General features: G+C 39.8%; 1 protein-coding gene across 4 annotated transcripts in view; it reads right to left on the bottom strand.

Moving 5' to 3' along the window:
• Positions 1 to 512: 512 nt before the first annotated feature.
• Positions 513 to 16,340, bottom strand: part of lrrc56 (leucine rich repeat containing 56) — a 131,945-nt gene continuing 116,117 nt past the window's right edge. For all 4 annotated transcript variants that reach the window (XM_048606834.1, XM_048606836.1, XM_048606838.1 and 1 more), the window contains 5 exons: positions 15,527 to 15,666; positions 14,189 to 14,370; positions 9,535 to 9,859; positions 6,198 to 6,393; positions 513 to 2,452 (listed from right to left, as the gene is read on the bottom strand). In XM_048606834.1, coding sequence (XP_048462791.1) covers positions 6,207 to 6,393; positions 9,535 to 9,859; positions 14,189 to 14,370; positions 15,527 to 15,666 — 834 coding nt within the window. In that variant the 3' untranslated portion in view covers positions 513 to 2,452; positions 6,198 to 6,206. The remainder of the gene's footprint in view (positions 2,453 to 6,197; positions 6,394 to 9,534; positions 9,860 to 14,188; positions 14,371 to 15,526; positions 15,667 to 16,340) is intronic.

The following is a 16,340-nucleotide window of genomic DNA, read 5'->3' as shown; positions in this document are numbered from 1 at the left end:
AAAATTTGGCCAGTACACCAGAGAAAGAAAAACTCTCCTGCTTTTTCATAAAATATCTCATGGCACTATTTAATGTCTACCTAAGAGGGCAGACCAGGCTTCAGCTTAATGTCTTATCTAACGGTCAGCAACTCGGATGGTGCAGCACTTCCTACATGCTGCACTAAAAGCTAGTGTTGATTTTTATGCTCAATCCTTTGTAGAGGGACTTGAACCCTCGATCTTTTAACTCTGAGGGAGAGTGTTACTCATACAGCTGGCTCATCCATAGAAACAGCTACCTAGGCAACATATTGGATGGAAGTTAGCACTGGTGGCCTGAGTTCCAACACCTTTAAGAATGAAACAGGAGAAAAATATAGGCAGTGGGGGTATAGGTTGTCGGGGTTGTGTTCTGAAGAGAAGGCCAGCCAATGAAATAATGGTTCACTGTATAGCCTAATTTACAATGTTTCAATGCACTGCAAGGCAAAATGAAATATTTCAATTGTTTTTATTTAAATATGATGAAATGGTCATTTTAAATCACTGACAATCCAACGATTCGCAATAAAAAATAAATACTGAGCTATAACACAATTCTCCATCAAGTTCCCTTTCATGTTTTGGGACATGACATGTAGCATAGATAGGCATAAATTACATCATATACACAGCAGTAATCCGTATGTACATCTAGTTATTCACAGAAATAACAACATACATTGTTTTCAGATCCTCTGATGTTGAAAGAATAAGCCCATTTGAACACTGGTCACTGGAAGTTCGTGAAAGGGGTGCTTAACCAAATGTTTTACATAGTAGCTTTCCCGAACTCATGTCCAGATTTTGCTTGGTGAGTCCATGAAAATGTTTTGGGTCCCAAACCTTGTACTGAAATCTGCTGCGACCCCTTGTTGAAACTGCTGATCTTATCGGAAACACTGGAGTGAACAGGAGAGGGCGCAGTTGGCAGCAGAGTAAAGCTTTGCATCGGGCTTCTGGGAAGCTGGTTGTTCTGAGTAATTATAACGTGCACGGACCAGTAAAATGATTCGGTGTGCAAGAAAAAGACAATGGTTATACACTGCAGTACAACATGCAGTTGTGACATGAAGAAAGCCATTTCCCAATTAAAAAGCTCTTAAATCAAATTTTAAAACTGGAGAAAGGTTTAATCCATACATGTACGGGGAAAACGACCATGAAAGAGTGAGAGGAATCCATTGCAACTGGTTCTACAATGTTGTGCACTGTGGATATAATTAATTATTTGCTTTAAAATTACTGATTATTTCAAAATTGGTTCATGAACACTTGTAGAGAGGAGTGATGATAATCTTCTGTAAAATTCCAAATGAAATAATTAGCTGTCAATAGCATTAAAATAACAACATATAGATAGTTAAATATTAAAAGGGAAACTGTGACAGTCACTATCTTCAAAGGGCATTTATTATATTTTTGTTTTCACCATTCTCTTCAATTTTCATGAACTATTGATCAGTAGCATGCTACAAACAAAGCTACTTTACACTTGAATATCACAGGCTGCTTGTTAATTCACATTAACAATATTACAGCTCTTCCTGGGCATTAGAAATTAATATAATTCACACTTCAAAGTGAAGCACAGTCTTAATAGAGGATGTAGCATGCACCTAGCCACACACTGTTATTGTGTGGGGGAACTTCATACAGCCACCATCTCACGAAATAAAAGCAAATCATCATATGCACTTTGGTCTATGTATGTGTATATATTTTCAAATGTTTCTGCATTATGAATATTTAATCTTGTGTTTGTTGGTTGGAGTCTTAGGATGGGGAATGCAAGCATGTACTTATTTGCAAATGAATATTTTGTGCAAATATGCAAATATGTATGCATGCATTGAGTGTAACTACATATGTGAATAAGTTGTACACACGTAGACATGTCTATATGTGCATGTTTCTTGGGATGGGTGATACAAGAGGTTAATTTTAGCTTATACTATTCTGATGTAATTCCTTAAGAAAACCACAAGAAACATTCACAGGAAATGTGCAATCAATTGTGTAACTGGTCTGCTTTCAAGTCACTGTAGTTATTTCAATCTGATTTTTGTCATAACTAACACTTAAAATGACAGCATTTCAAAATGTTCACCATTAAACCTTCCTCAGAAAATACAGTAGGGTTAGGAAGCATATGCAGCAAGTCTGGTAATGTGATTGTACATTTGTTGGTTTGTAAAGACCTACAACAGCTAACCATTTAAACAGTATTATATATTAACTCTGTGTGGGTGTACAACAACACTGGCATTTGTGTGACTGGCTTACCCATTCTTTTCATCTCCACAACCAGAGTTGAAATTAGCAAGACAAGTGTAGTAGAAGTGATTCCTCTTTCCCCATGCTCAAGAGTTACAATGAAAAGGATTTCAGTTACAACGGAGCACAAATTGGACCTCATTTTCCAGAATTGCTACAAAGTAAACAAAAGCAGCATCGCTCTGCATTAACATATAAAACAGATAGAGGTTGTAGTAAGCTCTACAAAATAGAAGCCACCATCGCTTATCATGCAGAGCATGTACTTCAACAACATGGTGAAGAAATGTTAAGAACAACTTGCATTTAGGTAGCATCTTTAACATGTTAAATATCTGGGGGGATAATTACTATGTTAAAAAAATGTCATTGAACCACTTAGATAACATAAAATCAGAAACTTGAGTCACAAGTTTGAAGGATTGTTTCAAAGGAGGAGTGGAGGCACAGGATATTTCGAGAAGAAATTTCAGACTCGAAGGCCTAAGCAGATGATGTCATATCTGATGATGAGGTTATGAAAATCAGAGATTCACAAGAGACCAGAAATGTAGGAGAATAGATAATTTGGAGTGTTGTAGAGTTGGTAAAGGTTACAGACATAGACAGGAATGAGGATATGGGAGGATTTGAAAACAAGAATGATAATTTGAAATGAAGCCATGACTGATGGGTGAACAGGCAGTTGCAATTTATCTTAAACTCGGATAAATTAAGCTCCCTGCAAATCCAATTTCTGTTCAAAATGGTTATTTGCTGTTTCCTTTATTGTAAATGATGCAAAAAGGTATTTTTTGTAATCACTTTTGGTTGAGCAGAATGGAATACTGGAACAATTATTAAATCCTGGATCCATATATGATTGTACAGCATATGATTTCCCAAATATTGGGGTGAGTCATTTGATTTTCTGGAAATATGCTGGTGGCAATTAGCCCCACAAGTACCAACAAAACAGGTACACTATCTTAAGTGTTAATGTCTGTATATTAATCTGAGATATAGACAAATGCGGAAACTCTGAAACTATACGATACTTGAAAAATTTGGCTTGTGACACTGGCAATTCAGCACCAAGCTAAATCCTGATGGCTTTGTTTTCCTGATACCTCATGAATTATTTTCAAATCAAAGGAACTAATAAAATTTCAATCCAGACAATATGTTTTGTGATTGCCACCAACTGGAACACAGGCATAGACTCCAGCCTTGAAGAGTGATGCTGCACAGACATCTTTGATCTAAATTTTTAACATCAAGTTGGACGGTGTGTGGTCTGTCAGTGGAATGAACATGTACCATGGACTATGCAGGTTCTGGATTAAGTAGAGAATGTAAGGAATCTGTGGTTGGATAATTAATTGAGTGCATAAGACAGATCATCTGCAGAACTTCTTCAGATCTCACTTTCAGCTCCTATTCTGGTCTTACCATCAAAAGCAAAGACACAGCAGGTCAACTAACATCTGCAGAAGGGACAGTCTATAGTTTGGACATATGTTTCTTTGGAAGAAAATAAAAGGGAACTTTGGACAAAAGATTCAGCAGTTGAAACTGAAGGTCATCTGTTTTCTACATAGATTCTGACTGTCCTGGTGTCAGGTTCTTTTTTTTATTGCTGTGTCCTTTCCACAATTCCAGATGTACAGTATTCTGCTTTTAACCATTCTTAACTCTGATTTTGCATTTGGAACAAAATACTTTGTGAAATAAACAAACCAACACTTGTCTCCATGACATTTCAGAAGGGGTTTCAGCCAATTCCAGGCACTGTCCTACACAGTTACATTTTGTAGGGATATCTGTGCTTTTGTTTTGTACAAAGTAAACAGGTTAAAGTGGTTTTCAAAATGGTACAAGGCATGATTCTTTGGAAACCTTCCTAGGACATCTTTTACAGTTTGTAATATAGCTTACTTGTCATCAAGTACAACATAACATCATAAACATTCATTTATATAGCACCTTTAATATACACACAATCCCTAGACAATTCCCAAGGTGTAAGGACAATAAAAACAGATTCTGAACCTAGGAAAGAGCTATTAGACTTGACTCAAAGATTGGTCAAAGAACTGGAATTGAAAAGTGCCTTTACAGCGCAAGAAAGGAGAAGAGGTTTAGAAAGAGAATTACAGAGGGCAATTAACTGAGGGCATCATCATAATGCTGGGGCAGAGACATGGCTGTGAATAGCTACAGAGTTTGGCATTGGGGAGGGCATAATAGGACTTTAAAAAAATAGAAAGATACAGAGAGTGAGGGGCCATGAAACATGAAGCAAGAATGAGAATTTTAATTAATTAAATCAGCAAGGACAGAGGGTGTGAATGATAGATGAATGGGAGTTTTTGGTTGAATTTATGTTTATAGAGAGTGAAAGATAGAAGGTAGCCCAGGACAACAAGTTAATAATTAAGTCTGGAGATGACAAATACACAGAGAAGGGCTCAACAGCAGATTGTCTGAGGCAGAAATGGAAACAGGTAAAATCACAGTGGTAGAAATAAGCAACTTCTTTGATAAAGGATATAGGCTTGGAATCTGAGCTCAGAGTTGAGCAGAATGTTGAGAGTGCAAACAGTATTATTCAGTCTGAGGCAGTGGCCGGGGAGGCAAATGGAGCTTATGCCAGGATGAAGATGAGGGCTTTCAACTTCGCAATTTTATGCTACAGGAAATTAAATGAAACAGTTCACCACCCCTTTTCCAGGGCAACAACAGAAGGACAATAAATGCTGATGTAGCCAGTGAAATCCACATCCCATAAATGAAAAAAAGTCTTCCAAAACCTTGTAATTAGGCAAGCAATCTGACAGCACTGGGGCACTAGAGTGTTGAAGAGATGAGAGATGATGGGATGTAGAACTGTATGCGTAGTGACCACAGGACAGCATGAAGATCAAAAAGAGGTAGGTTAACCGGGGATACAGGCTGGGTCAGTTAAGGCAGGAGGATTATGTTGCTTTTGAAATGTAGAGAATAGTGGTCTGAGCAGATGTAATTATTTAGTGTGGGACCCAGAAATGGAGACTGGGTATTCAAAAATTTAGTAGTATGGAGAAAATCAGAGATAGATCTCATAGCTGTGGTGAGCTTAGCAAGGACATGAGGGATATGAGACACATATCTAAGGCAAATGAGGTTTTAGGGCTAGGCCTAGTTTGGTGGTCTAGATGAAGAAAAGTCAGAGTCATTTTTGAGCTTCTACATTGCCCTGGTAAATTGTCATAGCTTGATGCGGTTCAACCTGGTCTCATAATGAAGGTTAAGCCAGTGCTGCACCAGATAGGCTCAAATTTGCACAGCTTGGATTTGAGGGAGTGAAGTCAATGGCACATGCAGCAGAAAACATTCTGGATGGAAGACTGATTTTTTTTTAGGAATCAAAAGTGGAGGTTTAGCACTGGTTGAGGCCCTGCAGAGGTATTTTAGTGAACAGAAAGTCAAAAGAATAAACCGCATGACATTTGAATGCAAACAATTTACGTGGTGGATGCAGAAGGAAATTTTTTTTCCCTCTAGGAGATCACAAAAAGACATGGGGTTTGGAGATAAATGGGAATGTGACAATTGAGAGATACTAAGTTTGGGTCAGGCCTTGAATGTCAGTGATCAAAGCCAAGGGAAATGTCAATACTTATGAATATTGGTAGGAGAGCCCAAAAGGAGGCAGTAGTTTATGGACGATTGGAGAGGAATGAATTCAGAGAAAGAAAGGCAAGGAAAGTTGAGAAGGAGATTGAATTATCAAGGAATTCAATTTTTATATCAGGGCTGTAAAGCTTTAGGGCATAATATTTTGCATTAAGCATTCTACACAAAAGATTGATGTGCTCAATTAAAATGACCTAAGCATTTCAGTGCTCTTTCAGGTGCATGGAACAAACTGTTTATACCTGTAGCCATCAGCTTGTTGTCTTGTTTCCTCTGCTGGGCAGAAGCAATGGTCTATTTGGCAAACGCTGTAGTGCAGCCTTAGCAGTCAGGGGACGTACAGGGTTCAGGGAGAGAGGTTTCTCAGGTGTTTTTGTGGATGAACGAATTATTGGCTGATGACTGTCAATTTTTTGAGGCCTTCTGTCAACACTTGACCTGTCAATGAAAATGTATTCACAATATGTAGTTCATTCAACCAAGCAGGAAAATCTGATACATCGGTTCATTGCCAACTTTTAGCAAGGTAGCAATTAAAGGATACAGTTGAAATTTAAACCTTCTGATGTTATGAAAACACTTATGTTTTAATTTCCATTATAATTTGGGAAGGGACTGTTGCTTGCAAAGCCAGCATTTATGGCCCATCCCTAAATGCCCTTGAAAAGGTAGTTTCTTGAAATACAGCTGTCCATGTGGTGCAAATACACTCAAAGTGCTGTGAGGAAAGGAGTTGCGGAATTTTGATCAAGCCACAATTACGGAAATTCAAATGTTTCCACGTCACAGTGATCCATGACTCGGGGCAGGAACATGGAGATGATAGTATTCCCATGTGCCAAACAAGATGCTGAACCTTCATTCCACTGAATGTGTCACTAGAAAGTTTGCTGGAAGTCTAGCAATGCAAAGATGCAGCAAGGAGTGAAATGGACCCAGTAGTGCAGACAAAACAGGGTGCTGTAGTGGTTAGCAGTAGTAGTGGAACTAAAGTAACAAAGTTTAGTGTCCCTAGTTTGCCGACAGACCATTCTGCTAAATGGCAGCATGCAAACTATGATAGTGGCAGTAAAGCCCTCGGGTACACTAGTGGTGATAATATGGACATGACTGGAGAAAATGCAATAAAATGAAAGATTATTTGGGTCAATTAGTATTTAAGTTACTACATGTTTTAAAATTCATTCTCAGGGTGTTGGGGAATGAGTGTCGGCAAAGTTGATATTAATTGCTCAATTGTTGTTGCTCTGGGGTGACAGTATCATGCTAAAGAATGTTTCAGAAGGCAGCTGTCAACCAGGTTGGTGTGGGACTGGAGTTACATACAGACTCAGACTGGGTAAGAATGGCAAGTTTTCTTTCCTGAAGGTTCATTAGTGAGCTTGGGTTTTTTAAAAATCCAGTAGTGTCTTGGTCACTTTTACTGAGACCTTTATTTCCATTTTTGAAAGGAAATTCATTTAAATTGTCTTTGGATTATCAGTCTGGTAACATGTCCACGATACTCCTCTCATACAGTTGCAGGCACAGTGTAAGTGATGAAATGATTAGGTTATGCTCTGCTGTTTTTGTTGTTACAGTTGGTGTGTGTCTCCAGCGTATATCTACTTTACACCTATGAATGACAACACAGTTTGACTGCCACGAGAAACTTGGACCATTCAATGCGTTTTGCTGCATACACTCATTTTTTTGTCATTTCAACCTCCTTTCTCTCTTACCGTCTCATTCCCTAGTACATGTTAAATGAAGCAGATGGAATTTTATAATTCAACATCTTCGTGGTCACTTTTACAAAGACCAGTTTCTATATTTCTAGATTTGTTAAAAACTGAATTCAAATCCTCAAATATCCAAAGTTAGAAGTCACACGACACCACATTATAGTCCAACAGGTTTATTTGAAATCACAAGCTTTTGGAGCATAGCCCCTTCATCAGGTGATGTGCACCTGACGAAGGGACTCTGTTCCAAAAGCGTGTGATTTCAAATAAACCTGTTGGACTATAACCTGGTGTTATGATGTCACTTCTGACTTTGTCCACCCCAGTCCAACACCAGCACCTTCACATTATGGCTCAATTTTCCAAGGCAGAATTTGAAGTCATGTTCTCTGGATTGTGATCCCAACAAAATAACCCACTATGCTATTGTGCCACTATATTTGAGCATACGTATCAGTCATTCACCATGTTGACAATGTTGGTTGTCATGACAATGAGTTTGGAAATAATGGACCATAAGACAATGGTAATATAGGAGCAGAATCAGACCATTTAGCCCGTCAAATCTGCTCCATCATCAGTTCATGGCCAGTTGATTTTCAACCCCATTTTCTTGCCTTCTCCTGTAACTCTTGATCCCCAAACTAATCAAGAACCTATCTCTGTCTTAAATAAATTCAACAACTTGGCCTCCACAGCCTTCTGTGGCAATGAATTCCACAGATTCATCATGCTCTGGCTGAAGAAATTCCTCCTCATTTCAGTTCTAAAGGGCCATTCCTTCACTGAGGCTGTACCCTCGGTTCCTAGTCTCTCCTACTGGAAACAGCTTCTCCACATACACTCTTTCCAGGCCTCTCAGTATTCTGTAAGTTTCAATGAGATCCCCCCTCATCCTTCAAAACTCTATTGAATACTGACCCAGAGTCCTCAACTTTTCCTCATAAGACAAGACTTTCATCCATGGGATCATTTTTGTGCACCTCCTCCGGACCCCCTCCAAGGCCAGCACATCCTTCCTTAGATACAGGGCCCAAAACTGCTCACAATAGTCCAAAAGGGAGTATGAAGACAATTACAGATATCATCTTGAAGCACAATCTAACTGTGCAAACATCTTTAGACAAGAGATGAAGTGATCATTTGCACTCAGAAATCATGATCACTATGCTGCCTTTTTCAGAGACTGGCCTTCTCCAATATTAAACTTTGTGACCACATTTTCATGAACAAAGTGGCCTTTTAAGTTTAAATAAATATTATTCACCCGACAACCAGAGTAACAAAAGTTGCATTTATAAAATTTAATTGGCTCATTACTTGTTAGAGCACGTTTATGTGATCATTGTGATAGGATACATGCATATTAACTGTATTTTTCCCTCTGTTTTTAATCAAATTTTCAGCCTTATTGTCAAGTATTTTGTCATTATTGATCAAAAAGTAATTAACATCACCAGTTCTTTTGGATTGCTAATAGTGGAGTGTACTTATAATTTTGGAAAGAATAATTTTGCAAGGCTGTGGGAAAGAGCAGAGGAGATGGATTAATTGGGTAACCCTCTCAGAAAGTCAACATTGGTTCGAGGGGCCGAAGAATCACCTTCCATACCACGAGATTCTATTCCTTTTGCTTTTGTTGTTCAGGGCAATTAGGGATGAGAAACTCAATGTTGGTCTTGCCATTAATGCTCGCATCTCATGAAAGAAATACAAAAATAAATTTGCCTTACTGTAAGCAAACCCACTTATTCTAACTTGTGTCAACCTTATAAATGACATTAATGATAGAATGATATTTAGTCAGATGTTACAAAATGTAAATGGAAGTTGTATTGTTGTAGAGAGTTCATACTTTACACTTCTTAATCCGACTGTAGCTGGTCCAGAAACTGGTCTTAGGCTCTCGATTGCAGTGTACATAGACAGCCTGTCGTCAAGCTTACTTCTTGATTTAACATCATGTGAATATGCAGCTTCTTTATCTTCAAACACAGCAGAGTCCTCATCGCCTTCTTGCAATGATTCGCTTTCGACCTGGACAGACTTTCTTAAACGCCTAGCCCTAAAATCAAGTACTTTCTTTGATCTTGCAGATACTTCTTGGGGGGAGGGAGGAACGGGAGACAATGTTCGATTAAAGTCTGCAACCAGCAAGCTTTCCACATCGGAAGGAAAATCTGGAAGAGAAATCACTGATCACATTCACCAGAATGATATTAGGTCTTTAAGGAATTACAGCACGAGTACAGGCTGCATATAGTAGGCTGATATTCCCTATGGAAGATTAAAGGCTAATCTAATTAAGTGTTTAATTTGATTAATGGGAGTTGATGGATTAGTTGAAGGGAAAGGTTTTCCTCTGGTGAGGGAGTCCAGAACAAAGGGGCATAATGTTAAAATTACAGCCAGGCCTTTCAGAGGTGATGTCAAGAATTACTTCCTTTCACAAAGGAAAATGCAAAGTCCAAAACTCTCTCTCCTAAAAAGTTGTTGAGACAGGGAGAATCAGTTGAACACTTCGAAATGAAGGTTGATAGACTTGTATTTGGCAAAGGGTTATCGAACAAAGGAAGGCAGATGAAGCCAAGTTACACTTCTGCCATAATCTAAATGAACAGCAATGGGACAGGCACAAGGGATTCAGTGGCATAATCCATTTCCTATGTTGGCTGTCGGTGCCCACAAACTCCCTTCCCAACCTCTGGCCAAGTAAACAACACAGCATTCAAATAAGGCAAAGCAGTTAAGATGATCCAAACCTCATCTGAGATTCTGTGTGGGAATTCTCCCCTCCCCTCCCTTCACTCCAAGTGGAATTTGCATTGGGGATGTCACCCTGCATTGCACCTCAGCCAACCTGGTCACACCCAGAGTGAAAACTGACCTCTGGTGATTAAAAAGCCACAAATATTACTCATCTGTATCACACAAAACAGATGACTGGATTTGCCTTGCAATTGTTAACAGAGTGATAGAGCGATAGAGTCATACAGCATGTAAACAGGCCCTTCGGCCCAACTTGACCATGTCGACCAGGTTTCCTACATTGAACTAGTCCCATTTGCCTGCATTTAGCCCATATCCCTCTTAAACCTTTCCTATCCAAGTACCTTAAGAAAGGTTTTGAAAGTATATAGGGAGAAAGCAGGGAGTGTGAACTAAAATGATCAATCTTTTAAAAGCTCATTTATTCTGAGTCTTTGGAACTCTTCCTGTAACAAGAGCGGAAGTAGCATCTTTAACTATTTTTAGGACTTAGTCCTAACCTTAACGTTTAATTTTATTTCTTTATTTCTCTAGTTTATATCTAAGATTTTGTACCTAGGTACCTTCGTACTTAAGATGGCTCCAGAAAATGGCGACTTTGTACACTTCTCAATATACTCCCATATCCCTGTACTTGAGTACACATGACAATAAAACCTAATTCGAATAAACCTAACTTGAATTTGAATTTTAAGGCAGAGATAGACAGATTCTTGCTAAACATGAGGGTGAAAAGTTATCAAGAGTAGGTTGGAATGTGAGTTTGAGGTTACAATCAGATCAGCCATGATCTTATAGAATGGCAGAGCAGGTTAAACTTCTGCTCCTTGTTTGTATGTTCCGATGTCAGCAAGACATGCTGGACAGAATGGGGACCTCCTGTGCTGCAGGGTTCTCAAGACAGTCCAACATGCAACAAGAAAATACTTAAAGTCAGGGTTGTGTTCCTGAAAATTGTGACTTTAAGTAAAGACTTTTTGAAGCATCAATTCCATTAAGAATCTGTTAAAACTGGACTTAGGCTCCATAAAGCATTCTGTAAAAAAAATGGAGTTAGAACATTATACATGTAATATCTAAATTGAAACGAAGTACTTTAAATACGTAATTCTATATCAACAAATCAAATAATGTAAAATAAAATTTAAAATATAAAAGGAAAAATGAAGTAGTATTTGCAGTACCTCCTGCTGCTTGGGTGTGCACTTGGTAGATATTGGTTGGGTGGAGGGCGGGTAGCTCGTCTTTTCTAGTGGACGCTGGGGCTGTCACTTGTTTCTGGCTGCTGCTTGGTGGTGTTATTTTGGGAGCTTGCAATGCTTCTTCTTCCTGGTTGTTGCTGCCTCCTTGGGCCATCGCTCGGAGGGGCCTGGGCCTTCCTCACCCAGCTGATTGGGTGTTGGTCATGGCTGAGCTATTGGCGTTTTCTCCCCCTTCTGTCTGTGTAGGTAACCAATGCAGTCAGGGCTCCTGGCGGATTGTGGCTGTGACAGTGTAGTGGAGCAGAGAGTTGCTGGGTTTTGCCTGGGCTAGGCGGCAGAGGGTTGCTCTGGTTCAGATGGAGTTTGATAGATCCCATGTTGTTCAGCTTGCTATGGATCACAATCTGTCATGTGCATCTGCAGTTTTGTCTGTAATTTCAGGGGAGGAGGAATGCTGCTGAATTCAGTCAGCTGTGGTGTAGCTGGAGATGGGCATTGGCTCTGGTGCACTTTGAGACCTGGTCAGTGGGGTTCCCTGGTGAAGACTGGCCAGCAGCATGACACAGCAAGAGGCTGCAAGAAGTCTGAGAGAGGGAGAGACTAGGTCCAAATAATGCCATCAGGTCAGGTGTGGAGAAGCTCCACAAATATCTCCATCCTCAATTATGGGAGAGCCCAGCATATCAGTACAAAAGATAAAGATGAAGCATTCACAAGTATCTTTGGCCAGAAGTGCCAAATGGGTGAGCAATCTCGGCTTCTTCCAGTCACCCCCAGCATTATAGATGCCAGTCTTCAGCATGCACTCCACATGATATCAAGAAACATTTGGAGGCACTGTATACTGCAAAGGCTATGGGTCTTGAAAATATTGTGGCAATAGTACCGAAGACTTGTGCTCCAGAACTTGCTGGACCCCTAGCCAAGCTGTTCCTGTACAGCTACAGCATTGGCACCTACCCATTACTGCCCCATCAATCTAATCCACTCTCAATCAATAAAGTGATGGAAGGTATCATTAACAGTGCTACCAAGCATCTCCTGCTCAGCAATAATCTGCTCACTCCTGCCCAGTTTGGGTTCCACCAGGACGACTCAGTTCCTGAACTCATTACAATCTTAGTTCAAACACAAACAAAAGACCTGGATACCAGAAGTGAGGTGAGAATGTTATGGCCTTGCTATCAAGGCTGCATCTGACCAAGTGTGGCATCAAGGAGCCCTAGCAAAACTGGAGTCAATGGAAATTTGGGGTAAGGAGCTCTCCAATGGTTGGAATCATGCCTGGCATATAGGAAGATGGCCATGGTTGTTGGAGAGCCAATCATCTCAGCTCTGAAACATCTCTGCAGAAGTTCCTCAGGATAGTGTCCCAGGCCTGAACATCTTCAGCTGCTTCACCAATGATCCTTCCTCCAGCATAAGGTCAAAAGTGGGGTGTTTGCTGATGATTACACAATGTTCAGCATCACTCGCAACTCCTCAGGTACATAAGCAACTTATGTCCAAATGCAACAAAATCTGGACAATATCCAGGTTTGAGCTGACAAGTGGCAAGTGACATTCATGCCACACAAATGCCAGGCAATGACCATCACCAATAAGAGACAATCCACCACAGCCCTTTGACATTCAATAGTGTTGCCATCAGTGAATTCCCCACTAACAACATCCATGGGGTTACCATTGACTGAAAACTCAACTGGACTCACCATAATAATACAAAGGATACAACAGCAAGTCAAAGGCTAGGAACACGGCAGTGAGTAATTCACCTTCTGACTTCCCAAAGCTTGCCCACCATCTACAAAGCACAAAACAGGAGTTAAATGGAACCCACTTGACTGGATAAATGCAGCTACAACAATATGCAAGAAGCGTGACACCATTTAGGACAAAGCAGTCTGTTTGATTGGCACCAAATCCACAAACATTCACTCCCACCTGGATTTCTCTTCATGAGTTCCGAGTGAGTTTTCTCATGCACTCCCTCCCAAACTCACTCATTACCTATGCACCATGCCACAATGGTATCTTGCTCATCAGATTCTCCCAATTACCATAGGTGGAAGCAGACTCTTACAGCCCTCTGAAAATGGCTTTAGCAAGTCACTCTGTTCAAAGCCAACAAAGGCCCTGTTAGTGATACCCACATCCAATAAAAGAATAAAAGGAAACAGTCATGCACAAGACCTGAGGCTGCATGAGTGAAATAAAAAGTTATGCAACGAGTTATGATTATCTGGAATGTGCAGAAAGCAGACTCAACATAAAACTTGCAAAAGAGAACTGGATAAATATTTGAAAGGCGAGTAATGTGATGGCATACCAGCCTAAACAGTCTCCTTTTGCTCTGTGTGAATCAATGATTCGAAGTTACATTTTGTTGTGATCTATAAACCACCAAATGAAATTGCAAGGTAAGTTTAAGACTTCAGGCTGCAAGTCAAAACATGTTGGAATAGTTTCTAAACAGCATTCAGTTGTGAAAAAAGCAGAAACTAAATTGCATTTTTAAAATCAATGAATCCAACCTACTTGGGAATGAAGTGACTAAAGGCGACAAGCTAGGAGTTTCTGGTGAAACAGAGCCAATCCATTCATCAGAGCAGTTATCCTTCTTCTCCTCATCACCCGAACTAATGTTCAGGACATCATTATCATTGTGATCAATCTTCAACACTTGTGGTTCTTGTTCCTTCAAAATAGCTTCAAGGCGCCTTTAGGAGGAGTTATATAAAATGTCATTGCTTATCTCTTAGGTATTGATTTTATTTTAAGTTAAGGCTGGAGGCAAATACAAAATTCTTTGAGATCTACTATTTCAGATAAATCCTGCAGATATGGCTACAGGTATGAAATAATTTTATTCTCACCAGGCATCTCGAATGTCTTAAATCCACACTCATTAGCAACGTAGTTTTCTGCTACCTGCTTTAGGTTATTCAATCACAGCAAGCGTCACTGACTAGCCTAATCCTGTCCTCATAAACGCGCAAGTACGTGGATATCTTCTTTCACACATAAACATGCACAAGTAACAATAACAAATTATATTTGTGTAGCACCTTAAATGTGGTAAAACATATCAAGGTGCTTTGTGGGCACATTATCCAGCAGAATTTGTCCCTGAGCTACTGGACATAATATCAGAACAAAACTGTAACTGTACTTGCATTTACGACTTTCTCTGGCAGTTTATTCCACATACAAATCACCCTCTGTGTGAAAATGTTCAGGTCCCTTTTAAAAATCTTTCTCCTCTCACCTTGCAAAATAAGCCCCCTAGTTTTGAACTCCCCTACTTTACGGAAAAGGCCTTTGCTATTCACATTATCTGTGCCCCTCATGATTTTATAAACCTCTAAGGTCATCCCTCAATGTCTTACGCTCCCGTGAGAAAGGTCCCAGTCTATCCACCCTTCCTTATAACTCAGACCCTCCATTCCCAGTAACATCCTTGTAAATCTTTTCTGCACCCTCTCCAATTTAGTAATATCCTTTCTTTATCAGGGTGACCAGAACTGTATAAATTACTCCAAAAGTGGCCTAACCAACGTCCTGTACAACTGGGAGATAGCAAGAACTGCAGATGCTGGAGTGAGAGACAACACTTCAAGAAGCAAAAAAGGGTCCCGACCCGAAACGTCAACTTTCCTGCTCCTCTGATGCTGCCTGGCCTGCTGTGTTCCTCCAGCTCCACACTGTGTTGATCCTGTACAACTGCTCTTGTCAAGCATTTGGGACATTTTATTGTGCTAATCCTTCTAAACACAGTTTAGTAATTTAAAAATTCCCAACATTTCCTTTTCCTCTATTAATTATTTAATGATCTAGGGAATTCTGAAATGTATTCTTTTGCAGAATATTACCTACCTGTTGTGTTCGTTCCGCCAAGCCCTCAACTCCGCAAAAATATCATCTCGGGTTCTGCTGTCGATTTCTAGCGAATCATAGGTATGTTCTGGCAAGTGAGTGTGCTGACTGAACCAGTTCACTGCTCCATCACTTGATACCTAAGAAAGATGATCAACAATTAATGGTACATCCACAGCAACTATATTGTTCCAACATTCATCAATGTTAAACACCAAAGGGTAAACGTAGGTTAAACAAAGTCCAGGCACAAACTTTTCCAATTGGAGTTTTAATTAGGAACATAGTAACAGGAGTTACAGGACAGAAACCTGTCCCATCATACAATGAAATCATGGCTGATCTCTGGCATAACTCCATATACCGTTCTTTGCCACATATCCTTCAATACATTTGCTTAACAAAAATTTGCCTAACTCAGATTTAAAATTAACAACTGATTCAGCATCCACTGCCATTTGTGGAAGTGAGTGCTACACATCTACCATTCTTTTTGCGTAGAAGTGCTCCCTAACATCTCTTTCGAATGGTCTGGTCCTAATTCTCAGACTATCTCCCTAGTTCTCGAATTCCTAACCAGTGGAAATAGTTCATCTTTGACTACCTTGTCTTTTCCTGTTAACTTCAATTTACACAGCACAAAACCCTAACAACACGGATCACTAGTTTTCCATGTAGAGTTATTTTAATCAACCTGTTCAGATAGGTGGACCTTGAACCTGGGACCTTACCAGTACACCAGTATAGATATTTTAAAAAATGTGTTCAGACATGATGTGACATGGCTCTGGAGCAGGTGGGAGTGCAAGCTTCC

Source organism: Rhincodon typus, chromosome 17, assembly GCF_021869965.1.
Source record: "Rhincodon typus isolate 14 chromosome 17, sRhiTyp1.1, whole genome shotgun sequence".
Lineage (NCBI taxonomy): Eukaryota > Metazoa > Chordata > Chondrichthyes > Orectolobiformes > Rhincodontidae > Rhincodon > Rhincodon typus.
Note: the sequence above shows the minus strand (reverse complement) of the source record. Positions and strands in the feature narration are given on the sequence as shown.